Source organism: Hylobates moloch, unplaced genomic scaffold (genome assembly GCF_009828535.3).
Source record: "Hylobates moloch isolate HMO894 unplaced genomic scaffold, HMol_V3 SCAFFOLD_1, whole genome shotgun sequence".
In the NCBI taxonomy this organism is placed as follows: domain Eukaryota; kingdom Metazoa; phylum Chordata; class Mammalia; order Primates; family Hylobatidae; genus Hylobates; species Hylobates moloch.
Window position 1 is genome coordinate 225035670 of NW_026652276.1, and position 26830 is coordinate 225062499.

The window sequence follows — 26830 nt, forward strand, 5'->3', positions numbered from 1 at the left end:
AGCAGCAAATTCTTTCATTGTCTCTAGAGAGACACGATTAGAAGTATTACCACAGGGTTCTGTTCCCTCAATCATTATTTTTCTCTGCAGGGAGTGAGTGTCTAGTCAAATGATGATACAAAAAGCCTGGCTTACACAACTAATTGTATCATAAAGTTCAGGAGAGCTTTTTATCTGGGCTTCACCTCCTAAGGAGGCCTCATTAGAGGGGAGAATCAATCCCAGTCTATCCATTCTGCCTTTCCTGTCTTTGAGGTTCCTAGCAAGCCCAAGGGTATGTTAGAAGAAAAGACCACAGATTATTCCACTGTAAGTAAATGTGGTGTATTTGCCTTGAGAAGGGGTTCACAGACGGGAATGGGAAAGGGGCAGTGAATGAAATCACTGGCTCCAGATAGTAGCGATGAAATGTCCTTGCTGTGTGGTCTCCTTCTGCCTCTAAGCCTGTATTTATAGCTAGGGTCCTGAGGGGCCCTCTAGGGACCACCGTCTATCCCAGGATATGGCCATGTACCTCTGAACCTCTCGGCTCCTCCATCCATATCCCCTCATTACCCTGTGGCAGCTCCTGGCTTTGTCATCACTGTGCCATAGAAGAGGATCAGATAACCATCCCTATAGGGTATGATCTGGCTAAAGGGCTCCAATGATTGTCAGGGGCTGTGTGGCTCAGGTGCCTCTTTTTACAAACAATGCTAATTTTAAAAACTGAAGTAGAGTTTTCAAGTGGTTTGCTTACCCAGGGATGTATCTTCCTTGCCCCTCTGCTAACTGCCTAGTCCTGCACATTCTCAGAAGCACTGTGCCTCCAGACAAGACCCCCTTCTCAGTTGTTCTAGATGCAGGCACCATTCACTCACAGGGAAAAGCCAGTGCCTGTCAGGGCACAGGTTCTCTTTTTTTTTTTTTTTTCTGATTTTAGCAGAGGAACCGTTGAGCACATAACATGTCTCCTTATGATGACTGGATCCAGACATTCTCACCAATGATGGTTCGCATATCCCTAATTATATATCTAAAAAACTTAAGTTCTTATATGAGTTAATGCATTTAATCCTCACAACTGTGTTATGAGACAGAATTTATTACTCACCCCATTTTGTAGATTGGGAAACTGAGGCATGAAGAGGCACAGAGAAGTCATAAAGCTAGTATGTAGCAAGGCCAGGATCTGAACCCAGGCTGCAGGGCTCAGAAATCCATGCTTGTTCATCTGTTTTTAAAACTAGGCTGTGGCTGGGTGCAGTGGCTCACGCCTGTAATCCCAACACTTTGGGAGGCCAAGGCAGGCAGATCACCTGAGGTCGGGAGTTTGAAACCAGCCTGACCAACACGGAGAAACCCCATCTCTAATAAAAATACAAAATTAGCCAGGCATGGTGGCGCATGCCTGTAATCCCAGCTACTCAGGGAGCTGAGGCAGGAGAATTGCTTGAACCTGGATGGCGGAGGTTGCGGTGAGCCGAGATCGCACCATTGCACTCCAGCCTGGGCAACAAGAGCGAAACTCCGTCTCAAAAAAAAAAAAAAAAAAAAAAAAAAACTAGGCTGCTCCCTAGGACTAAGCTTAGTGTCAAAGTATATTATTGGAGATGGCAAGTTATTTCTGAGTAATTGCAAAGATTTGACAAATCAGTGCTGCCTTACAACCCCACTGCTGGAGGCCCCAGGGCTCCCATTCTAAAACAATTTTCAATAGAAACTTTTCTTCTGTGTCAGTGCTAAATACCCTAAATACGCCCCCCTTTTCTTTCCAAAAAATTAATCCTCTCTCTCTCATTGGGATATTTAGCATGGTGGGATTGACCTTTTACTATTACAGCCTGTATTTTTTTTTTCTTCAGTAAGGGAATGTAGTTACTTTAAAGGAGTATTCTATTTCTTTAAATTGCTATTTAATTTTAAAAATCAAAATATAGGAACATTTCTATTAGGAAATCAAAGCAAAATGTGTGTGTGTGTCTCATATTTAAACTCAAAAACAGCCAAAAAGAAAAGCAAGATAAATGTGAAAGCGTTTGCAACACCATGATGATTGCACTGGATTTCCAATTCCTATGCTTTAATACTTCCCTCAATTTTACGATCCTCTTTAATATTATTAGTAACAGCTGACATTTATTAAATTCCTATAATGTACCAGTGCGATGGTATTTCTTCTTCACATCAGTCCTTTTGGTATCTGTGGTCAACATCTTACATTTGACAATAATGAGCCTTAGAATACGGGACTCAAATGCATCATGTTTATTGCTCCGAATCAAGACTGGAATCGTGTTCTGGCCAAGACTGTTACTCCTGTTGCTTTCATTCTTATTCAGAGATCATATTTTTTTCTGTCACTGCTAAATTTGCTTTGCTCTTTAAGAACAGAAAAATGTATCCATGCAGTTTTTTCCCTTATTCCATCCACTGAAGATTGTTCTGTAACATGTAACTGGAGTGGACGCCTAAATAAATCTTCCTTTCAGGTATCTGATTCGTTATCGAACTTGCCACAGGCTTTTTCTAAAAGAAAAATCTGACTACTTGAACTGTGAACTCCAAAATACAAAAGTATGCCAATAAATAAAAGGAAAAAAACTATTTTCCTCTTATACTGTATATTTGTTTACTTAACTTCACAATTGAACTGACTGATAATTTAAAGGTGTAGGTAGCCACCATTATAGACTTTTCTCCTTGTGGCCTCTTGTACACAACTGTTAAAAGCACAGTTGATAACCAGAGTTTTATAGTGTGGACATAGTTCACATCTGATTAAATTTCACTTTCACTAAGAATTCTGTTTGTTTCTTTCTTTATTCTTGCTCTCTAGAAATAGTTTATTCTAGGCTGCTGGGGTTTTTTCCCCTGAAATTCCTTACTTTACAAAAATTACAAATAAAACTATAAACCCAGATTTGCTTAATTATGCATTTAGATTAACCAAACAATTGTATTTATTTGGTAATGACTGGATTTTTTTTTACTCCTAAAGCATCCAAATGCCTGCTACCTAGGTCACTGGGCCTTGGAACAGTAGGAGCACAGATGTGTACACCGCAGATGGGAGCCAGGAGGGACTAAAAATATGCAAAATATCCATGTCCTTGGAGGTCTCAGGGATAAAAGGCCTTCTCCTTTTCAGCTGGATTCATTGGGACATTAACACAACATTTGCTGTGTCCAAAAATTGACAACTACCATTCTGGCATTAAAATTATATTGTGCAGAAAATTAAACAGTTTCCTATTTCAAATATCTGCTCATTGGAAGTTCTGTACATATCTTTTAACTGTATTCTGTTTCCATGAATCTAAAAGTAAATCAATTATTATAAAGTCAAAAGTATATTTATCAGCTAAACATGAATTTTTTATGTCACTTTCAGATTGTTAAAAATATAAACAAGGTTACAAAGAATAAGTACAATCTCTTGCTCACTATGGTTCAGGTACATTGTGTTTCTTTTTCTCTTTCCAGAACTCACCAAGTGCGTCTTGTTCAGAGACTTTGCGTTTACTGTTGCATTACTGTTCCCTGTATAGAGAACTGTCCTCTTTTGGCTCTGGGCAGGGCTGTGGCCTTCATGGTTTAGGTTCCACTCACCTGTCTCCTCTTAAGAGAGACCTTTTCCAATCATCCCATCTAAAGGAGACCCCCCTCAAATCAAGTAACTTTCTATTATTTTACCTAGATTACTTCCTTCATTGTTCTTCTCATGGCCAGCAATTATCTTTACTTGTTTACTCCTGGTCTTTTAGAGTGGTAATGAATCATGCCCTCTCTCTGTTCCAAGTCCAGAAAAAATAAGTTGAATAATACATAAAAGAATCAGATGTAATTCAAAACGGTATTTTATTAATAAGGTCTGTTGAAAAGCAGATTTACATTTTCAACAAAGTTTCTCTCCAAACTAAAATCACAACTGTTAGCTAACACCCCTTCCCCACCTCCAGGTGGGACTGAACATGCTCCTAATACCTTAATCCCAAGCGGATAGAAATGCATGCAGGTGAAACAGAGAACAGAGAAAGGTCATCCTCAGTTTCTCTTTCCTGTTTCACAAATCCTATAAATTAGGGGACAGAGAGAGGCGGGTATACTCTAAAACAATTTTATCCAGGGGCATAGGGGTTTCCTTCCCTAAACATAAATGTGAGGTGTGGAAGAGAAGCACATCACCTTAATATTTCTTCTTTATAATCTGCCTCCCTTTCAGAATGTGTTTACATCATCCACAGCTGTGTCTCTAAAGCTTGGAGCAGTGGCTGAAACAGATCAGGCACTCAAGGATCATTCGTTATGAAATACAAATATAAGTTACATAATATTGTTTGCTTATTAAATTAACAGAGATTGTAATTGGTAATGCCTAGTACTGACTATGTGGCAAAGAGACGTGATTCTTACACACTGTGGGAGGGAATTGAAATTGGTCAAATTTTCTAGATGGAAGCTAAAATAGGGATAAAACCTTTGAAATGTCTGTATATTTAGCATCTGCAATTTCACTTTTAGAATATGTTCTAATAAATAATTATGAATATAGGCAAATCTTAAGTTTAAGAGAAATGTATCTCAATGCCAATAAAAATAAGAAATACAAACAAAAATTCCAACAGTAAGAAATTCAATAAATTGTGACAGAATATTGTGCCCCTTTAAAATAATGTCCAGCAAATATAATTTCAATACAGGAAAAGTATTATATTAAGTGAAAATTGTAATGTTTAAATACTCTGTACAATATAATCCTATTTCAATATATAAATTTGAGGATCTACGTATTTACTAAAATAAAAGACATCAAAATTGTTTTTTAAAAGTATCCTGTTGGATTTGAACCTTTAGCCTCATTTGAAAATAAAGATAGTCCTCAGGCTGTTTCTGGAATAAATGTGAAGTGTAACAGAACAGCACCAGGTCACATGGTTTCTCCACCTGATGAGGCCATCCGTCCTTCTCATGGCCCTTGGTCGCCCCCTGCTGGCTGGATAGACTCAGAACCCTCCAGAAAGAGCTCCTTAGAAAGAGCTCACCAGCCGGGGCTGCACCTGATCCCATCCCAATCACCTGCTCAGATTCCATCTGAACAGCAACAGGGCTGCTGGCATGATCACAGGTGATGGAGAAGAATGCAGTTAGGGGAACCAACAGCAACCCAAGTTGCCATAGCTGGGAATTTATTGATGACAAAAGACTCTGTCACACTGGAAAGTAAGATAAGCTCTCAGAGATGTCAACATTTTAAGTTATAATCGAGAAAGGGAGAGTCCAAGAAAATACAATTATGATACAGCGATCATCTTTAAAAGTAACCACTTAATGTAAATTGGTTTTTCTTTTGAATTTCTTATTTAAAAGACCTCAGATATGTCACCATGCTTAGTTATTTTAAAGATATATACATGTATTCATTGTATGTAGCCAAGAATTATTTCACTCATGCCTAATTTACAATAACAGATGCTGATGAAGAAGTAAGGAAAACTCTCAAAATAAAACTACAAACACCAGATATGCAAAAGAGCCACCTAAAGTTGCTGCTAGGGAGTACTGGCCAGCTTCTGAAAAGGAGCATCTTATCTCAGAAAGTTTTAAAGAAACTACAAAATTGAAAGTTATTTAGAAGGGATTTCAAATCTGAAATAAGTGGGTAGAAAAGCCTGTGAGGAGGTGAGGGCAGTGAGCAAGCCCGTGGCAAACAGAGGGTCCCAGTCCCTGCACATCTCAGACTGAGAAGGCAAGCAGGATGAGCGAGCGAAACCACCTCATAATGCAACATTTGTCAAGGTCCTCTCTTCTCAAACTACGTAAAGATCAATATTTCACACTGAAAGGGAAGCAAGGATACTTGAGTTCTTCAAAATAACACATGTGTGCATGTATATCCTCTTATGTAGGGTATAATAGATCCTGTTTTGTTATATTTTATTAAATGTTATATACGTGTACACATACACACACAAATATATATACACATATACACACAAATATATGTACACATATACATGTATGTATTCTTATTATTCCACTGATAGAATGCGATTTTTTTCTCATTTTTATGAGCACACCTGGTTAGTTTTGGCAACATATCTGAGAATAAATTCTAGAAAATCCATTCCAAGTTATAATTTCTAAGTGCCCCCTCTGTGCATCTTTGACTGGCCCACAGCTCTGACCTTCCTGTCCTAGATGAGGACTTGTCTTTCTCTGCCACAAGAGCATGGAAGGCAACAAGACATGGATCACAGACATCACCTTGCTGGGATTCCAGGTTGGTCCAGCACTGGAGATTCTCCTCTGTGGACTTTTCTCTGTCTTCTATACACTTACCCTGCTGGAGAATGGGGTCATCTTTGGGATTATCTGCCTGGACTGTAAGCTTCACACACCCATGTACTTCTTCCTCTCACACCTGGCCATTGTTGACATATCCTATGCTTCCAACAATGTCCCCAAGATGCTGACAAATCTTATGAACCAGAAAAGAACCATCTCCTTTTTGCCATGTATAATGCAGACATTCTTCTATTTGGCTTTTGCTCACATAGAGTGTCTGATTTTGGTGGTGATGTCCTATGATCGCTATGCGGCCATCTGCCACCCCTTACGTTACAATGTCCTCATGAGCTGGAGAGTGTGCACTGTCCTGGCTGTGGCTTCCTGGGTGTTCAGCTTCCTCCTGGCTCTGGTCCATTTAGTTCTCATCCTGAGGCTGCCCTTCTGTGGGCCCCATGAAATCAACCACTTCTTCTGTGAAATCCTGTCTGTCCTCAAGTTGGCCTGTGCTGACACCTGGCTCAACCAGGTGGTCATCTTTGCAGCCTGCGTGTTCATCCTTGTGGGGCCGCTCTGCCTGGTGCTGGTCTCCTACTCGCGCATGCTGGCGGCCATCTTGAGGATCCACTCCGGGGAAGGCCACAGAAAGGCCTTCTCCACCTGCTCCTCCCACCTCTGCGTGGTGGGAATCTTCTTTGGCAGCGCCATTGTCATGTACATGGCCCCCAAATCCCGCCATCCTGATGAGCAGCAGAAGGTCCTTTCCCTGTTTTACAGCCTTTTCAACCCAATGCTGAACCCCCTGATATATAGCCTAAGGAATGCAGAGGTCAAGGGCGCCCTGAGGAGGGCACTGAGGAAGGAGAGGCTGACTTGAGACATCTCAAAGTGAACCATGGGGAGGGAGCCTTGCTCCCTGCAAAATATGGAAGTTGGCTTTTTTTTTTTGTCTTCTGCTAGAATAAATGTGACCTTAAAATGGAATACTGTAGACCTATACATATAAACTGAAGACACAAATCTTTTAGAAAAGATAGGTCAATGCATTTATAATCCTGGATAGGCATAAATGCATAAAGAAGACACAAAAATCCCTAGATGTAAAATTTTTAAGTTTGGTAAATATAGGACCTCTTCACATTAATCATTGTGCTCATCAAAGTCACCGTTAAGAAAGAAGAAATGCAAGCCACAAACCAAGTGATCCTATGGAAAGCACATGTACCCAGAAATGGAACTATTGTTTATACAGTACATAGAAAGAACTCCTTTAAATCAATAATCAAAAATATAAACAACCAAATTTTATAAAATTAGCAGAACATATGAACAGATACTCTTACAGAAAATACAAGGGGCTGATAAACATACAAATGCTGCTTTCCACCATTAGTAAGCAAGGAATTGTAAATTAAAACCACCGTGAGATACGATTATATACCCACTAAAATGTCTGAAATTTTTAATGGCTTATTTATCATTGAGGTTATTGGAAATCTATTTCTAATATTGGAAATGGTCGATACTAGCAGAGTTTGTGCCAATAGTAGCCAAGTCAGATTGAGTTAACAGGAGCATAGTACACATCCTCAAGATCAATAATTAGTGACTCTTCCTGTGAAGATACACAGGTTAATGCTTAAGGCTTTGAGGGCCATCTTCTGTGTCAAAACAATTCAACTCTGGCAAAAGCAGCCATAGACAATGTGTAAACAAATGGGTGTGCCTGCGTTCCAATAAAACTTTATTTGTAAAAACAGGTGGCTGCTGGAATGGTGCCCAGGGACAGTAGTTTGTGAACCCTTGTTCTAGATCTCAAAACTAGTGTAGTTCCAGCTGATCCCACTTTAGAGACCCTCACTGGGTGGGGCCTCAGGGAGCATGTGATTAGACATATCTTGTGGTCAAATCCCTGTGATCACTTTGTACTTACTTGAGAGTGAGGCTTTTCCTCCTTTGACGCTTTCTAAAATATGCCATGACTCAATAGCCAGTGGACTGTAAATATTCATGGTTTCTCCGTCACACAGGAATTAAGAGCAGGCTCCTCATACTCCATCACTAATTTGAGCCTGAGATCTTAGGATAAAAGCTTGCAACTCAATATTCTAATTGGAGCACAGCAGTCCAGTAAAAACAAGCACGGAGATATCTTGTACAGATTAATTTTTAAGAGTGAATTTAACAAGATCTTAGATTTTTAATTGTTTTATATTTAGCAACCATTTTATTAAAAGCATCTTATATCTTGATATTGAAAAAGTCCTAGTTTTAATTATATTTTGAGACAGCCATTCTCATCTTAGCCTGGAATACCCCGAAATGTAATTCTTAACCCTAAGCTGATAGCTGATAATAATTTTGCCTGGAAGAGAACATAGAAGGAAAAATTACTGATATCAAAACCTCAGGATATGTTAGAGTTTTTTGAGATGGAGTCTTGCTCTGTCACCTGGCTGGAGTGCAGTGGCACAATCTGGGCTCACTGCAACCTCTGCCTCCCAGGTTCAAGTGATTCTCCTGCCTCAGCCTCCCGAATAGCTGGGATTACAGGTGCCCGCCACCATACCCAGCTAATTTTTGTATTTTTACTAGAGACAGGGTTTCACCATGTTGGCCGAGATGGTCTGCATCTCCTGACCTCGTGATCTGCCTGCCTCATCCTCCCAAAGTGCTGGGATTACAAGCGTGAGCCACCGAGCCGGGCCTGGAGCTCTTATACTGTAGAAATCTTTACTATGTAAAGAAAGGAATCACTAGACTGATAGGGCAGGGACTTCTAAAGCTGAACATAAACAGAACATTTCTAAAGCTGTCCTCTGATATTCAGAGGACAAGTTATGTTACTTTCACTAATATCAGAAAGTATTAACCTATCTTGCTTCCTTTTTATTCCTGAAATTTAAAGTGTTGTATACTAATGTATTATTGTTTCCATTTTTTTTTCTTGGTGCTCCTCAGCCAATTTTAAAATCAACTTGCCCTTTATAGCCCTCACACAACAGCATACGGATTTCCTCTCAGTGTCTACTATCCCTTATGACAAAATATTTCACCGATAGAATTCTCTGTGACATTTGATTTGACAACAAAAAGAATGGTGACTGTCCCACAAGACGCAAAAAGCTTTTAGGGGAAATAGATGCCTACCTAGGCATCCTGGGACAAGCTGAATTCACTTTAAGAGGGGAAGAAATGTTAACTAGAATAAACAAAAAAGAGGGAGTTCTCTTCCATGAGGAAGGCAAAGGAGTGAACTCAATATAGAAACGTAATGAAGTTTAGGTGGCATGGGTCATGCAGACTCAGCAAATAACGCAGGATACAGCTAGGACTCAGTGTTAGAGGAGGGGTTTGTGCCCTGACCCATCAGGACTTATTGGCTGTTTTTTTTGTTTGTTTGTTTGTTGGTTGGTTGGTTGGCTTTGGTTTGGTTTGGTTTGGTTGCTTGTGTGTTTGTTTGTTGAGACAGGGTTGCTCTGTCACCCATCAAGGCTGGACAACAATGGCGTGAAGTTGGCTCTCTGCAACCTCCGCCTCACAGGTTCAAGTAATTCTCCTGCCTCAGCCTCCTGAGCAGATGAGACTACAGGCAAGCACCACCACACTCAGCTAATTTTTATATTTTTAGTGGAGACGGGGTTTCGCCATGTTGCCCAGGCTAGTCTCGAACTCCTGAACTAAATTGATCCACCTGCCTCAGCCTCCCAAAGTGCAGGGATTAGAGGCGTGAGCCACTGTGCACTGTCCTTGTTGGCTGTTGTGATGCAGACAGAAGCAAAAGCAGCCCTGGGGCAACGGCCTTCCATTCTACTTGAATAGGCACAAGGGGATCGCTGAAGGGAACCTTGTAGACCTTATAACTTATCAAAGTTCTCTGGGGCACTGATAATTTTCACTGATGGACTATGACTGCCTTCATCCCAAGAGTAGATCTGAATAAGATATAACCTGTAGTACAATTAGGAGTTCTGGGAACTATTCTGAAAACACCATGCCCTCACCTGAGGACAGAGGTGGGCCCCGCTATACGGCAGCACACAGTAGAAACTAGTTTTAGTGAAAAGCCTTTAAACCTAGATAGGGTGACTGAATTTGTCCCCAACAGAGCTGGAACCCAGAAATAACCAAATCATGGCTAATTGTAATGATACTTGTCAATAATAATCTGGTGTACAAGCATGGGCCACATCTGTTAGAAAGGGATAGGAAATACTTCTCTAATTCTTACTGATTTATTCTGGAATGAAACTGCTTATACCATGATCACACTGCAGTATGGCATAACATTGGCATTGCTGGTAATATTCAACTGTTTTATGTAAATAACTCATATGTTAATATTGAAACTGATGATGAAATATATTGCAAAATCAGGTTAAAACTTCCTCAGAATGCAATACCAATGGAAAAGGACGGCCTCGTGGAAGAACTCAATTTAACTAACCATCAGCTAATATCTACGCTAAATTGTTCTGTATAAGGTTATCACAGGGTGCAAATGAAGGGGGGAAGCCGGTAATCAGATTAGTGCGAAAGCATGAAAATGTGTGCGTATGTCACGACTCTATAGGATGGATTAGCTGTTTTCTTAGGTCTATCCCTACCCCACACTGACACATATATTAGGTGCATTTATGCTGACACTATTGCTGTATCTGTTATATAAATGCTTTTCTAAATATAGATACTCTGAAAAGTATGATCATTCTGGTAAGAGAGCCTAAGCCAAGTGCCTGGTGAGTGAACTGTACAAGAAAGGGTTAACTCAGTTAAATTTATATAAACTCACATAAAACTTTAAAATATTCTAATCATACCACTTAGAGTAAGACACAGAAATGGAAATTTTTCCTTTTGGAATTTGGATTCAGGGCCATGTTATTTTGGGTGGGAAATCTGAAGCGATAGCTTAAGGCCTATAATAAAGATAGCGTTGATAGAACAGCATGTGTTCAAGGAAAAAATATAGGATCTAAAAAATGAAAACACTGCTCAGTGGTTAAGATGAAATGGCTTTATGGGATAGGCAGAATTCTCTAAATGGCCCCCCTTAGACTTTTGTTATTTAATCAAACACTAATCTAGGTTCTGCTGTGAAGGGGCTTTGCAGATCAATGGATCTTATAATGTGAAAGTTACCATGGTAACAATCAGGTGAGTCTTCTAAAGGCTGGGAATTTTTTTCACCTAGTAACAGAGGAGGAAGTCAGAGAGATTTGAGGTGTGTGAAGCACTCAACAAACCATTGCTGATTTAAACACGGAGGTGGTCGCATGTAGGCACCAGAGTGGCTGCAGGCATCTCAGGCCATCCCAGAGGACAGAAAACAGCAACGACAAATGGACAGAGATTTCAGCCCTGCAATCACAAGGAATCTAATTTTTCCAACAATCATTAAACTTGAAAGAGGATCTCAAGTCTCAGATGAGAATTGCAGACCAAGCGAAAATCTTGATTTTGTTTTAGAGAGAATCCAGCTGACCACCAGGACTTCTGACCAATGGAAACGGTGAGATAATAGATATGTGTTGTTTTAAGCCATTATGTTTTTGTTAATTTGTTGCAACTGCAATAGAATATGAATAGTGAATACGCTTTTGGTATTAAATAAAGACCATTTGTTTGCAGCTCTAGACCTTGCTCGATTGTGATCTATAATTTAGCGCAATAATTCTCTACCTCTTTGGTCTCAGAACACCTTTAAATTTTTAAAAATAACCGAGGATCTGAAGATATTTCATTTATGTAAGTATATTTGTTGATGTTATAATAGAAATCAAAACTGACAAATTTATTATTTACTTTTAATTAATTTAAATGGCTTCCAATATAGGTTAATATGATATTCTTCATAAGGTATTCTTATAAATATTTTATAAAAAGTAACTTTATTTTACATTTTTGCAATTCTTAAAATATTCAGCTTAATAGAAAGCTGCATTTTACGTTTCCTTCATTCTATCTGTTGCCATATCACATGTCAGCTAGCCTCTGAAAAAATTCAGTGTGCACTCATGAGAGAATGAGGGTAAAAAAAATATTAAAACTCTGTAAATACTATTGTGAAAATAGTTTTTATCCCACAGGCTCTTTGAAAGCTTGTCAGAAATTCTCAGAGTCCCTCGACCACACTTAAAGACTAGCAGGCAGCATATCAAAATGTCAGTCTTCATATCTGTAAAATGAGGATAATGATCAGATTAAAATATATAGTCCATATAAAGCATTTGTCACTTTTTCTGAAACATAAAAAGGGCTCAATAATTGATACTTATGGCTATTTTAATCCTTTTTCATTTGTATCTATCACTTCCTACAGGAAATAGAAATTTACCTTGGCATTGAGAGATGTTCCTTCTCCGAGTCCCCATACCAGGTTCCATGAAAACCACCTCTCAACTATCTGAAAGTCACGGGCTCTTTTATACCTTCATGGAGATTGTAGGGAAGTATAAAGTAATAAAACCATAATAATTTTAAGAGTTTGGATATTGTAATTTGTGATGTCTGCCTCACGTTTATGACCCTTGAGATCTGTGAAAGCTTGTGCAGAAATAGTGTGATGCCATCACCTGCCCTGCCTGGTCCAGATAATTTTCCTGTGAGGACGATCAGAAAATCTTTGTTCTCCTCCAGAGAGAAGATCCAGAGATCTTCCCTATACCCCTTAGAGAGAAGACAAATAAGTATATATTATTATCGTCCTGGGAATTTAATTCTCAATAGAAACTCAAGAACGTTTTTATTCATCTGATTCTAAAATAAAAGTTATGCTCCTGGCGTTAGCTAAAGAAACTTCAGTGAGTCCAGTGAATCTGTCTGTATCTGGGATTTAATCCTATGAAGGCTTCCAGAGGGAGCAGGAGTCTATATTCATTTTAGCGGTATGTGTCTCATCTCTGTAGGGTTTATTCTAGGTCAAAATATTTTCCTGAGGGAAAGTCCAGTGCTAACATCTCCTTATATAGAAGGTACTCATTTCTGCTGGGAGGTGGTTTCCAGTATAGGTAGTTGAATAGAGCTGGATGGCTGCAGAAATCACCATGGCTATGCTGGAAGAACAACATCCCTGGGTGACTTTCCCTCCTGAATCAAAGTGTAGATTGCAGGTAGTTGGAATACACACCAATGTCCCTCTCCTCCTCCCAGGGAACGTCTTCCTGCTCTGCTGTGAACAGGGGTCCCAAGGCTCCCCCAGCATCTCTCTCACCATCACCTCCCAATGTCCCTTGATGGTGGAGGTCAGAGCTAGCCCCATTGTCTCAGTGAGAAGGGGCTCAGAGAAGGAGGGGCTTTGTATCTAGTCTCTGAATAAGGCTCTGAAGTAGCCAAATTAATGCAAGGACTTTATACATTAGCCAGCCTAAATAAAGATATACATGGCCAGGAAAACCTTTCTCAATGGAAAAGAAAAATCTATCAACAGTTACATTACATCTTTTTCTATCTGAAAGGGTTTAAAAGGTAAGTCTGTCATAGAATTATATCTTTGGAGGAACCATCCCAGGCTATCACTACTACTAAGAGTTGGAGACATAGAATAAAGCACTCTAGCTGAAGAAACATTCTGGGTTGCAGGACTGCCTGGGTGGAAAGTAGCTCATACCGATCATGAAAACCTTTGTTTTGTGATCTGCTATTGTTTTATTTACTCTGTTGGGAAGGTGAAATTTTAGGCATCGTCACTGTGATATTTTGTTCTCCATTCCAGGGTGTTAGCCACTTAAAGATGTTAATCTGCCTGCAATTTTATTTTTTTTAATTTTGTCTGTTTTTCAACAGCAAATGATAAGGGTAATGACAATAAAAAGACTTATAATCCGGAAAAAGTAACCAGACCAAAATATCAAGAAACAAATGTTCCTACTGGGTAACAATAGATTGAATTATCTTCAATAATATTGTTATCCTTTATATTCAGAAATTAAATATATTTCAGACATGAGTATTATGTCCAACTCTGTTTAATAAAGATTTTGCAATATGATGTTACTATCGGCACTTGGCGTACTATAGGAATATATCTTATTGCAACAAAATAATTTAATGCATATTTATATAGAACCCTCTTCAAATACAATGTATTTACAGAAATTTAAGAATTTGTGATTTTGCCTTTCTGTTTTATTGAGTTATTGATCTCAAAGAAACACTGCCCATGTGACTGATCCCTCTTAGGCTTAGTTTGCAAGAGTTCGCAATGCTGACGTGTATCTTCAAGCCTACCTCTCAGGTTATTTTACCTCCATATGAAGTACTTGCTTCAAAAATCCATTACTCTAAATTGTCCTCAAGGATTAATTCAAAGCAGGTATATGATACTATATTTGTTTTTTACAGCTTGTGTAACAAATTACCACAAATGTGGCTGAATAAAACAATAGAAATTTATTCCTTCACAGATCTGGAATCTAGTAAAATTTAGCTCCCTTTGGGAATCCTAAAGGAGAACATGTTTCATCCCTCTTCCAGCATCTGGGGATTATCAGCATTCCTCAGTGTCTGGCCACATCTCTGTCTGCTCCGTCTTTGCATCACCTTGCCTCTGTGTGCCTTCAGCAGTTTGTTTCAAATCTCCTGCCTTTGTTGCATAAGAAATGTTGTCATTGGAATTAGGGCTCATCCATAAAATTCAGGATTATCTTAAGATTCTTAATCACACCTGCAAAGACCCTCTTTCAAAATAAGGCAATATTCACAGGTGCTGAGGATTAGGATAGGGATCTATCTTTTGGGGGTCACCATCCAATCCACTACACGTACAGTACATTTAAGTGGGGCCATTTTATCTACAGACACAATATAGTCCCTACCATTATGCTAATTTGAATGTATCCTTTGCAAATACTGTTTTTAATTATTTTGACCTTTCAAATAATCAAATTGTAACTGTAATGTTTTTTTAAAAGGTATAAATTATTTTTATACCTTTTAAAAAAAGTATAAATCATGTTCTGCCCAATAAAAATATATATTATATACATTTACTATATATATTCTATATGTTATATGTGTATAGTATATAGGGTATATTTAATATACATATACATGAATAAATCTATAACTAAGTAAAAATGTCATTCATCTAAGTATTATACTTTTTTTAAAAAGTATAAATCATGTCCTGGCCAATAGACAAAAATATATATTATATACATTTACTATATATATATCCTATATATTATATAGGTATAGTTATAGAGTATATTTAATATACATATACATAAATAATTAAATCTATAACTAAAAAGTCATTCATCTATGTAACAAACATTTTCTGAGTATCTACTTTTATCTACAAGTATACTAGTTATTATAAGAGATGAAGAAGTATAAGATATATTACCATTCATTATCTGGTGAAGGCATATCTCCATTCAAATAAATGACATTTGGTATCCTTGCCCCTTCATCTTTGATTTAACCTTGAGAATTGTCTATATTGTCATAGTGAGGACATAACTCTTTTAACTGTAATGATTGACCAAGCCTATACCTTTAATAGGTGACGAAAGAGCCTACCCTTGTGCCTCTACTGTAATTTGCTAGAATAGAAAAGACTCTCTTTTTAGGCCATCTATCAGGTAGGCTTTCTTTCAGTGGGGCCTAGACAAGTTCAAGCAGGCTGCTTCCTTTCTTTTTATAGTAACTGGTTGTAAACATGCAAGAAAATCCTTCCAAGAAGAGGCTATGATTCCACTACAATTCCCCTTCACATTTATACAATGAGGCTAGTGGATAAGCATAGTGATGACATTAGTATTTTTGAAAGATTCATGTGACTTTTCCAACTTAAATATAGTCCTGCCTGAGAATTTACATTTACCTATGCCTCAAATCCTCCAAACGGATAGTCAAAATTCTCAAAATTTTATTACTGAATCCATCTTACATTCTTATGCACTAAGAAATAAAGTCAGTAATAAGTATAACCTGAAAATATATCCATCATAGAAAGAGATTTAACTTATAACTATCTGGGAATGTGTCTGCTTTATAGAAACCTTGCCATTAGCCATGTGTGATAAAATGAAATTATATTTATACAACATTTTAAGTGCTATGTTATTGATTATTTTAAATTATTTTTAACTTGTAATTTCTGTGTGAGTAAAGATATTATCTTTTATTTAATGTATATGAAGTGTTAACTCATTCTCAATGTCATTCACCTATGAAGCAGGACTTTCCCTCAAGGCAGAAACTGAAATTGAGAAGGAAACACTAGATTAGATAAAACATGAGAAATCTGTATTTTTTTGTCCTTAATAATATATGTAGAAAGATGTCTAGGTGGGAAATCTGAAGTGCAATGTTAAGATGGTTCTTTCACATGGGACCATATGGAACCTGGGGAGCAACAGAAGGTTAATTTGAGATTATAGCATCATGATTGATAAACTAGACATCCTCTTCCACTAGGAGGCATCTTACAGTGATACACCTTAATATATTTGGGATTTTTGCTTGTTTGATTTTTAGATGAGTAGAGAGAGACATATACATACATAAATTGATTGACTTGACTGAGCACTTCTAAGTCTCAGAATTTACTATTAAAATTTTCATGAAAAAAGACAACAAATACAAACATATACATATATAATTTAATTACTGAAGCATTATATAGCACACAATCTAATGATGAGATAATACATTAAGTCAATTAGAATATTTGTATTGAATAATAGCTGTTCAAACTATGTTTCAGAGAAATATTTTGACATGGGAAATGGTTCATGATATATGATAGTGCTAGTTAAACAAGCAGCATTTTTCATATAATTTTTATAACAATGATATATATGAAATAGATAAACAGTAGAAAAGTATAACTGCGCAATTATTTAAAATGATCACTTTTGTTTGTATGTTTCAAGATGTCATCTCTTTAGTCCTTTAACTAGAGTTTCATGTTTTTCTAGGTTTTTAAAACTTGAAGACAAAATCTCATACAAAGTAAATATCACATTGTTCACACAAGGGATCACACAAAATCTAAAATATTCAAGATTCTATAATTTCTAAATAAGAATAAAAGCAGGAAAATAATATAAAACCTGATGGCTAATAAGGTAGTAGAAGTACAAACACGTATTTTTCACCAAAAATAAAATAATAAATATCAAAACCATTTTCTTCAATGCTAACACCATAAAGGAAGTCAGTTAAGTTATATTATTTTCAGAAGAATCTTGAGAATGTATTATCCCCTGTAATAATTTGTATGCTTTCTCAAATCATATGATCTTGCTTTTAATGTAGAAGACCAGAAATTCATGCTATCCTCGTAATAAAAATCATGATAAAATACAAATTATCATGATAAAAATATAAATTATTAAAAATCCAATAAAACCAGATAAATATAAATATCGGCTTATAAATATAATTCTTTATTAAAAGTGATTATAACTTTTGGAGAAAATGGCTGTCTTGTGATTGAAGTGGGGAGTATACAAAGGGAGCTTGAAACATCTGGTCATATCAGAAGGAAATAACTGCTCAAATATTATGGGAACACATTAAAAAGACAGAGGAGCAAGCTTAGAAGGCCCAGATATAGGAAAATTAAGCACCAAAAAATGACAACAATGAAGTACAACCCACTGAATAAAAAATATCAATGAGTCTATACTGATGGATAGATAGATGATAGATAGCAGATAGATAACAGATGATAGATAACAGATAGAGAGCAGATAGATAATAGATAGGTAAGTGAATGAAGCATTTTTTATACTAAAGTTGCCAACTAATAAATGTAAAAACAATTATAGAGTCAGAACAACACATTTTGAATCATTATTAATAACTGAGTTAGGCAAGATAATCAATGGATGCTAAAACTAGTGACTGAAAGGAAGTAGTGAAGTGACATTATGAGGAACAAGCTACATATGTAATAATTTTAATGGGCACTCCAGAAACTAATTAGGGAAAAAAAATAGTCACATAATGGAGATATCCGGGAAGCACCATCTTCACCAAGTGATCCAAGTTAGCTTCACCCCAATAATAGGACAAATTAATATCATATACTTGCTCAGAATGCACAGAGGAGAATACTATTTTTCCTGCAGAAAGTGAATAATTTGAACAAAAACATTGAGGAATATTGTACACTCTCAATTTGTTGGACATTATGCTAAAGAACTCTTCAAAACATCAGTGTTCAGAAAGGCACAAAAAGGCTGAGTAAATATTATAGGTACAGGAGACTAAAGACAGATGACTTTAGATATAATGCATAATCTTGGATTAGGTCTCAGACTCGTGTGGTTGGAGGGAGAATATTGTATATTAGAGAAAAGAAACATTTCAATATCAATATCAACATTAAACATGTCAATGTCAATATTAAATTTTCTGATTTTAATACTTATATTATGGTCAAGCTAGTGGAAATTAGTTTTTTCTTACTAAAAAATCAGAAATTTATAATTAAATGGGTATTATGTCTACACTTTAATTTCAACTGGTTCAAAAAATAAAAATTACATAGAGAAAGAGAATACGACAAATAACAAATGTTAACGTTTGCTGAATCTGCATGAAATTAAGTGGGAGTTCTTTGCAAAATTTGTGACACTGTTTGTAAGTTTAAATTTATTTCATAATTAAATGCTGAAAACAGAGGTAACAAATCTTGGGAACTTGAAGGGGCTTATCTAATAGGAATAAGCATTAGCCTTTATCTTAGCTCAATTTCAGATAAAAACTCAAATTTTCTGACCTTTCTATCACACTTCAGTCCTTGACAGACTTCCATTAAGGAATGGGAGTCAACCAATCATGGGTCACAGAATTCATCCTGGTGGGATTTCAGCTCAGTGCCGAGATGGAAGTGCTCCTCTTTTGGATCTTCTCCCTGTTATACATCTTCAGCCTGCTGGCGAATGGCATGATCTTGGGACTCATCTGTCTGGACCACAGTCTGCACACCCCCATGTACTTCTTCCTCTCACACCTGGCCGTCATTGACATGTCCTATGCTTCCAACAATGTTCCCAAGATGTTGGCAAACCTGATGAGCAAGAAAAGAACGATCTCGTTTGTTCCATGCATACTGCAGACCTATTTGTATCTTGCTTTTGCTGCTACAGAGTGTCTGATTTTGGTGGTGATGTCCTATGATAGGTATGTGGCCATTTGCCACCCTCTCCAGTACACTGTCATAATGAGCTGGAGAGTATGCACGATCCTGGCTCTCACATCCTGGTCATGTGGGTTTGCCCTGTCCCTGGTACATGCAATTCTCCTTCTAAGGTTGCCGTTCTGTGGGCCCCGGGATGTGAACCACCTCTTCTGTGAAATTCTGTCTGTCCTCAAGCTGGCCTGTGCTGACACCTGGGTTAACCAAGTGGTCATATTTGCTACCTGTGTGTTTGTCTTAGTTGGGCCTCTTTGTTTGATGCTTGTCTCCTACATGCACATCCTCAGGGCCATCCTAAAGATCCAAGCAAAGGAGGGCCGCATAAAGGCCTTCTCCACCTGCTCCTCCCATCTGTGTGTGGTTGGACTCTTCTTTGGCATAGCCATGGTGGTCTACATAGTCCCAGACTCTAATCAACGAGAGGAGCAGGAGAAAATGCTGTCCCTGTTTCACAGTGTCTTTAACCCAATGCTGAACCCCCTGATCTACAGCCTGAGGAATGCTCTGGTGAAGGGCGCCCTCCACAGAGCACTGCAGAGGACACGGTCTGTGTAAGGAGTGGACAGAGTGTTAGCTGTATAGGGCTTTGCTTTTAAACAAGTGGTTTGCTGAAGCAAAAACTGAGAAATTTTTTTCAGTTAGATGTTTGATATAAATATGGTAATTTTTCTAATTCTAGCTCTGAAAATGACAAGATTACAGTGAAAAAAACAGCATATTATATTTTACACTACCTTTCCCACTGAAAACTCTATGGAGTATGAACCCAGTTTCTGGATTAAATTTTAGTGTTGAGAGTCACTTCTATTTGGAGAGTGGAAGAGATGGAAAAGCTATTTTCCTTTGGAATTTTCATCATTTTCTCAGCATTTTATTGCAAATCTCTGATTTTGAAAGAAAAGCAAACAAAACCCAAAGCAAGCATAAACAAATATAGATTAAAGTGTATACAAATAAAATAGAGTAATGAAAAAGAATAAGTAAAATCAGTGAAAACAAAAGTGTTTCTTTGAAAAGATTAACAAAATTGACAATCTGTAGCTGCATTTACCAACAAAACAGTGAAAGACTCAAATTACTAAAATTAGGGATATAGAAAGCATCATTAGCAATCTTACAGATACAGAAAGGATTATCAAAGAACACTGTGAACAACTCTATGTGAACAGTTAGAAACTTACATAAAAGGAAGAATTCCAAGGAAGTCACAATATACCGACTCACTCAAAAATAAATAGATAATCTGAATACACTTCTAGTAAGTAAAGAAGTTGAATTAGTAATTTTAAAACTAACACCAAATAAAGTTGCCAATCACATTGCTGTAGTAGCAAATACTATTTAATTTTTAAAAGAATAATTACTACTATTTCTTCATAAAAATCTCTCAAAAATAGAAGAAAATGAAACTTTTCCCATTTTATTCTATGAGGCCAGTATCACTTGATATCAAAAAAAATCAAAGGCATCACAGGAAATGAAAACTGTAGACCAATTTCTCTATGAATATAGATGCAAAATTCTTCAACAAATACCAGCAAACCAAATGCAGCAAACATAATTACCAAGTGAGGTTTCTTCAAAGAATGCAAGGTTGTTTAAACATCAAAACTCAATGTAATAGACCATGTTAATAAGATAAAGAAAAGAAAACACATCTAATTATACATACTAAAGGCATTTGACAATTCCAAAATCCTTTCCTGACACACACACACACACACACACACCAGACTAGAAATATAAGGGAACTTCTTCAAACTCATAAAGGGTAGATAAGAAAACCACAACTAAAATTACAATTAATTGTTAAAGACTGGGATGCTTTCCCCATAAGAAACATGATCAAGGAAGTCTTTTGTTGCTGCTTCTGTTCAGTATTAGACTGGAAGTTCTAGCCAGAGCAATTAAACAAGAAAAAGAAATAAAAGGCATCCAGATTCAAAAGACATAAGGTGAAATGATCTTGTGAATAGAAAATTCTAAGAAATACTTTAAAAATCAGCTCAAACAAATAAATTCAACAACGTTGCAGAATAAAAGTTTTATATTGAAATATCAATTGTATTTCTGTCACGAAGCTGAGCTTAAGACAGCTGAGTTTCCAAGTATCTGACCAACTAAGCTAAGCAACCAGCCAAAATAAAAGCAACAGGCAAGTGTTTAATCATTTACCATGATAGAATAAGCAAGAGGTTGAACTAGAGTAAGTTCCAACTCCCACACTATTTCATTTGTCCCTGTGGAACTGCACTGGGCAAAGCTCAGGTGGATCGATACAGAAGTAGGGATCATTCACTGCTGAAGGATCCCCAAGCAAAAGGTCCTAATATTTTATGGGCCTGGGAATACAAAAGAGGAGAGAAGAGGGAGAGAGAAGGGGAGAAGAAACATACTAAATACTGAGTCAGAGTGGAGAAAAGGTGTCTTCAGGGTCTCCACTTCTCCCCACAAGATCTAGGCCAAGCTTGTCCAACCCAACTCACTCAAAACTAAATAGATAATCTGAGTAGACTTGCAATAAGTGAAGAAGTTGAATTAGTAAGTTTAAAACTTACACCAAATGAGGCCATCAATCACATTGCTGTAGTGGCAAATTATACTTAATTTTAAAAGAATAATACTATTTCTTCATAAAAATCTCTCAAAATAGAAGAAAATGGAACATTTCTCAACTTATTCTATGAGGCTAGTATCACTCGATACTGAAAAATCAAAGACATCACAAGAAATGAAAACTACATTTCCAAAGACCTATTGATCAAATGTTTGATGTGGCTTTCAGGGTATTCAATAATAGGGATAGGGCTGAAGAGGCTGAAAGAACCCAGCATGGCAAATGACGGGATAGACAACAAGCCAAATGATAGCAGTCTCTGTAAGCAGCGCCCTGCAACCTCAGGGTCACCCAGGGGGATGCTTCACCCACAGATCAAAAAAGCCTAATAGCAAACCTGCAGCTAATGGCTGCTACTTTAAGTGTGGGAAGCCAGGACATTAGAGCAAGAACTACCCCAGTCAGGGCAGCCCACCCAACCCTGTTCTCACTGCAGGCAGGAGGGTCATTGGAAAAGGGATTGCCCTGAGCTGTGAAGGAAGAAGAGGACACTTTATGCCATAATGGCCCTAACTGAGGACTGGCAGCCATAACTGAGGACTGGAGGGTCCAGAGGTTCCTAGTGACTCCCACAAAAGGCATAGTAAGGAGTCTTGACTGACTGTTAACATGACAGGTAAGAATATTAATATCTTAATTGATATGAGGGCCAGTTACTCTGTCCTAAATGGCCACCCTGGGCTCTTATCCTCCAAAAACTGTACTGTCATCGGTGTTGATGGCACCCTAAAATCAAAGATTAAACCATTTTTCTACAAAAAAATTTTATATAATCAGAAATACATTATGTTTAGGTTTTGGTCAGTAAAATTCCTAATCTTTTAAAGAAACAAAATGTGTTTACATAACCTCCCATCCATTGCTGTTTGATTACTGTTTAATCATCCATATATTTGTGTCTTTATAAATATATTGAAAGAGATGGAAGATGCTTTCAAGGTCCCTTATAAAGGTCAAAGTGTCAATTATCAATAAATATAAAAGAAGAGTCTACAATTGAATGAGGCAGGTAGACAGCCTGATCAAACACAGCACAATGAGAAGTGCTCTTTCGGGAATTACTTCATTGAAACCACAGACCTCACCTGAGATATGTAGTCTAAGCTGAAGTTATTTTGTCCCATCCCATTAGCTGCTTAAGCCTGTCCTTTAATTGTACACTAAAATGCTCACTCACATTTGCATCTTAGCCCTAGCTCCCTCAACAATGAGATTATTCCCCACATCTGTACTGATCCATTTGATCCTCAACTGATGTTATTTCATCGGAGAAAATGAAAATTGGGCAGGCCAGCACTTACTTCTTCTTGGCCTCTTGCTTATAGTATCACACAAAGTGATTAAAGGCCTAAGTGTTACTTTCATTTTGGCCTGTTGTTTTAATTGTCTACTCCAACACCTGGAGGCTCAGCTCTCTCTAGTCTGTCTTAACTCTCATATACAAGCCATGAACAATCCTTAATAAACTGAAGAAAAGAATCCAATTTGCAAGACTGAGAAAATAAAATGAGTAAGAATACATCTAACAAAAAAGAAAGACTTACATACTAAAAGCATAAAATATTGTTGACTGAAATTAAAATTTTAAGTAAATAAAAATACATTCCATGAACTAAGCATTGGAAAACAATCGTGCAGGTTTTTGGCTTAGAGTGACATCAGCAAGATCGTAGAATAAGACTTTCCCATACTTGTCCCCTCTCAGAAACATCAATTTGAACAAGTATCCATGCACAAACATATTTGCACAGGAGCTAAAGAAACCAGGTGAGTGATTACAGCAACTGTGTGTAGCACAGAAATAAGAAAATATGCATTGTAAAGAGTAGGAAGAGCAGTTTCACAATACCTGCATCAACCCTCCCTATTCCAGGCAGAACAATGCAGAGAGAGATACCCTCTGCATAGAGGAAGAAGAGGGGAGTAAATAACAGATTTTGTCTCAGACTCCAATGCTGGGCCAGCCTAGATGCCAACAGTGGGTCTGCACCAGGCAGGCTTTCACAACCACAGTCTCTGAGCTGCTACCCACAGATTCAGCCTATCTGCCACTGCCAAATAGGTCCCCACAGATTCAAGCTCCTGGCTGGCCCCATGACTCCAGAATTCAGGCCGCACATGCAGACTCAGTCTCCAGTCTCACTCCAGCACTAGGACAGCCCACCCCAATGCCAGGCTATCCCAGCAGCTTTGGCCTCCTGACCACCTACAGGACTGGGCTGGCCTCCACAGCCCCATGTTTCAGTCCTGCCCCAAACTCTCTACTGGACTAGAGTAAGGGTTCCCCTAATAACCCCAGGCTTCAGGCATGCCTTGGTGCCAGGCCAGGCCCTGAAGCCTCAGACTCCAGCAGACACAGGGTTTAGGCCTGCACCAGCCAACTCAGGGTCTAGGCCAGTTCCAGCAGACCCCAGCACCAAGCTAGCCTCTGTGGACCCAGGTTCCAGGCCAGACCCAGGTTCCAGGAACTGGGCCCAACCTCATAGACCCAGGTACCTGGCTGACTCACCTACTGACCTACACTAGGCCAGCTTGACCAAGGACTTCAACAGGCCCACCTATGGACCATGCCAGATGGCCTGCCTGAAATGACTGGACAAGTTGACTTGTGAAGGGCTTATCTAGACAATTCCAGTCTGCAAAGACTGGAATAAGTCTCTGCTTCTTAAAGTGAACAGACATCAATGCATGGCAATAAGGATCATGAACAATCACGAAACATGGCAACACCAAAGGAACAAATGAAGCACCAACAACTGACCTTACAAAAATGGAGATTTACAAACTGCCTGACAAATAATTTAAAATAATCATCTTAAAGAAGCTCAGTGAGCTAAAAGAGAATGTAAATAGACAAATAGATAAAATTAGGAAAACAATACCTGAACAAAATTAGAAGTTCAATAAGAGAAGGAAACCATAAAAAGAATCAAAGAGAAATTCTGGCACTAAACAACACAATAACAGAAATGAACAACTCCACAGAGAGTTTCAGCAGCAGACTCAATCAAATGGGAAATACTTGGTGAACTCCAAAACAGGTCATTTCAAATTACTCAGTCAAAGGTGGGGGAAAGAATGAAAAAGAGTGAAGAAAGCCTGCAAAAACTGTAGGCTACCATCAAGAACCAATTTAGGCATAATGAATGTCCCAGAGAGAGCAGAGTAATAGAAGGAAAAAAAGAAGCTTTTTAAAGTGATAGAAAACATCCCAAATATGGGAAAAGATATAAATATCCAGGTACAGAAAGCTCCAAGATTTCCAGTCAGATTTAATCTAAACAAGACTACACCAAGACATATTATAATCAAATTGACAAAAATCAAAGACAAAGACATGATCCAGAAAGAGAAAAGAAGCACATCACATACAAGGAAACACCCATATGGCTCTCAAAAGATTTCTCAGCAGAAATCTTACAGGCCAAGAGAGTAGGTTGATTTACTCAAAGTGCCAAAGAGGAAAACAAAGACTGCCAACCAAGAATACTCAAATGACAAAGATGTCCTTCAGAAATGAAGGAGAGATAAAGACTTTCCCAGTCAAACAAAAGCTAAGGAAATTTACCACCACTGCACCTGCCTTACAATAACAGCTGAAGGGAGTTCTTCTACCTAAAAGAAAAGGACCCTAATTGGCAACATGAAACATGTAAGGAGATAACTTAACAGTAAAAGAAGTACACAGTATAATTCAGAATACTCTAAAACCATAATGGTGGTGTGTTACTTATATGTTTAGTATAAAGGTTAAATTATAAACTATTAAAAATTACTACAATAACTTTTAAGGGATATGTAACATAAAAAGATGTAAATGGTGACATCAAATATTCAAAATGTGTGGTGGCTGGGAGTAGAATAAAAATGTAGTGCTTTCTCAGAAATCTGTGGAACAAAAAAATAAAAAATAAATAAATAAATTTAAAATGTAGTACTTTTTGTGGCCAAAGATAAGTTGTTATCAGCTTCAAATAAACTGTTATAACCACAAGACCCTTTTTGTAAGTGTTATAGTAACCACAAATCAAAAATGTATAATAAATACTTAAAAAAAGTGAAAAGCAAGGAATCAAAACATACTATTACGGAAAATCACTTAACCACAAAGGAAGACAATAAGAGAGGAATAGACAAACAAAGTATAAATGAAACAACTAGAAAACAATTAAAAAAATGGCAGTAGTAAGTCCCTACTTTATAAATAATCACCTTGAATGTAAATGAATTAAATTCTCCAGTCAAAAGGCAGAGTGGCTGAATGGATCAAAAGCAAGGCCCAGCTTGATGCTGCCTACAAGAGATTCACTTCACCTGTAAGGACGCATATAGACTGAAAGTGAAGGTATGAGAAAAGATTTTCCATGCAAATGAAAACCAAAGGAGAGTTTAATTCAGCAAGAGGGTATAACAATACTCTAATGGAGTGTGCTGTTGAAGATCTTTATAGAATTGCTCATTTTCTACAACTATCTGATCTTTGACAAACCTGACAAAAACAAGAAATGGGGAAAGGATTCCCTATTTAATAAATGGTGCTGGGAAACCTGGCTAGCCATATGTAGAAAGCTGAAACTGGATCCCTTCCTTACGCCTTATACAAAAATTAATTCAAGATGGATTAAAGACTTACATGTTAGACCTAAAACCATTAAAATCCTACAAGAAAACCTAGGCAATACCATTCAGGACATAGGCATAGGCAAGGACTTCATGTCTAAAATACCAAAAGCAATGGCAACAAAAGCCAAAATTGACAAATGGGATCTAACTAAACTAAAGAGCTT

The 26830-nt window shown here is 37.6% G+C and overlaps 3 protein-coding genes across 3 annotated transcripts in view; all 3 read left to right on the forward strand.

The window, feature by feature from the left end:
- Positions 1 to 3064, forward strand: part of LOC116809712 (olfactory receptor 2A5) — a 36373-nt gene extending 33309 nt beyond the window's left edge. Inside the window, exon 2 of the mRNA XM_058436054.1 lies at positions 2981 to 3064. Coding sequence (XP_058292037.1) covers positions 2981 to 3002 — 22 coding nt within the window. The 3' untranslated portion in view covers positions 3003 to 3064. The remainder of the gene's footprint in view (positions 1 to 2980) is intronic.
- LOC116809714 (olfactory receptor 2A14) lies at positions 221 to 8287 on the forward strand. Its single transcript, XM_032753583.2, has 2 exons — positions 221 to 309; positions 6161 to 8287. The coding sequence occupies exon 2, from the start codon at positions 6212 to 6214 to the stop codon at positions 7142 to 7144; it is 933 nt and encodes a 310-aa protein (XP_032609474.1). The 5' UTR covers positions 221 to 309; positions 6161 to 6211; the 3' UTR covers positions 7145 to 8287.
- A 10761-nt stretch (positions 8288 to 19048) lies between these two features.
- On the forward strand, positions 19049 to 19983 carry LOC116814479 (olfactory receptor 2A2). The gene has a single exon (XM_032762050.2). It carries the CDS (start codon positions 19049 to 19051, stop codon positions 19979 to 19981), a length of 933 nt encoding a protein of 310 aa, XP_032617941.1. The 3' UTR covers positions 19982 to 19983.
- Positions 19984 to 26830: the final 6847 nt, after the last annotated feature.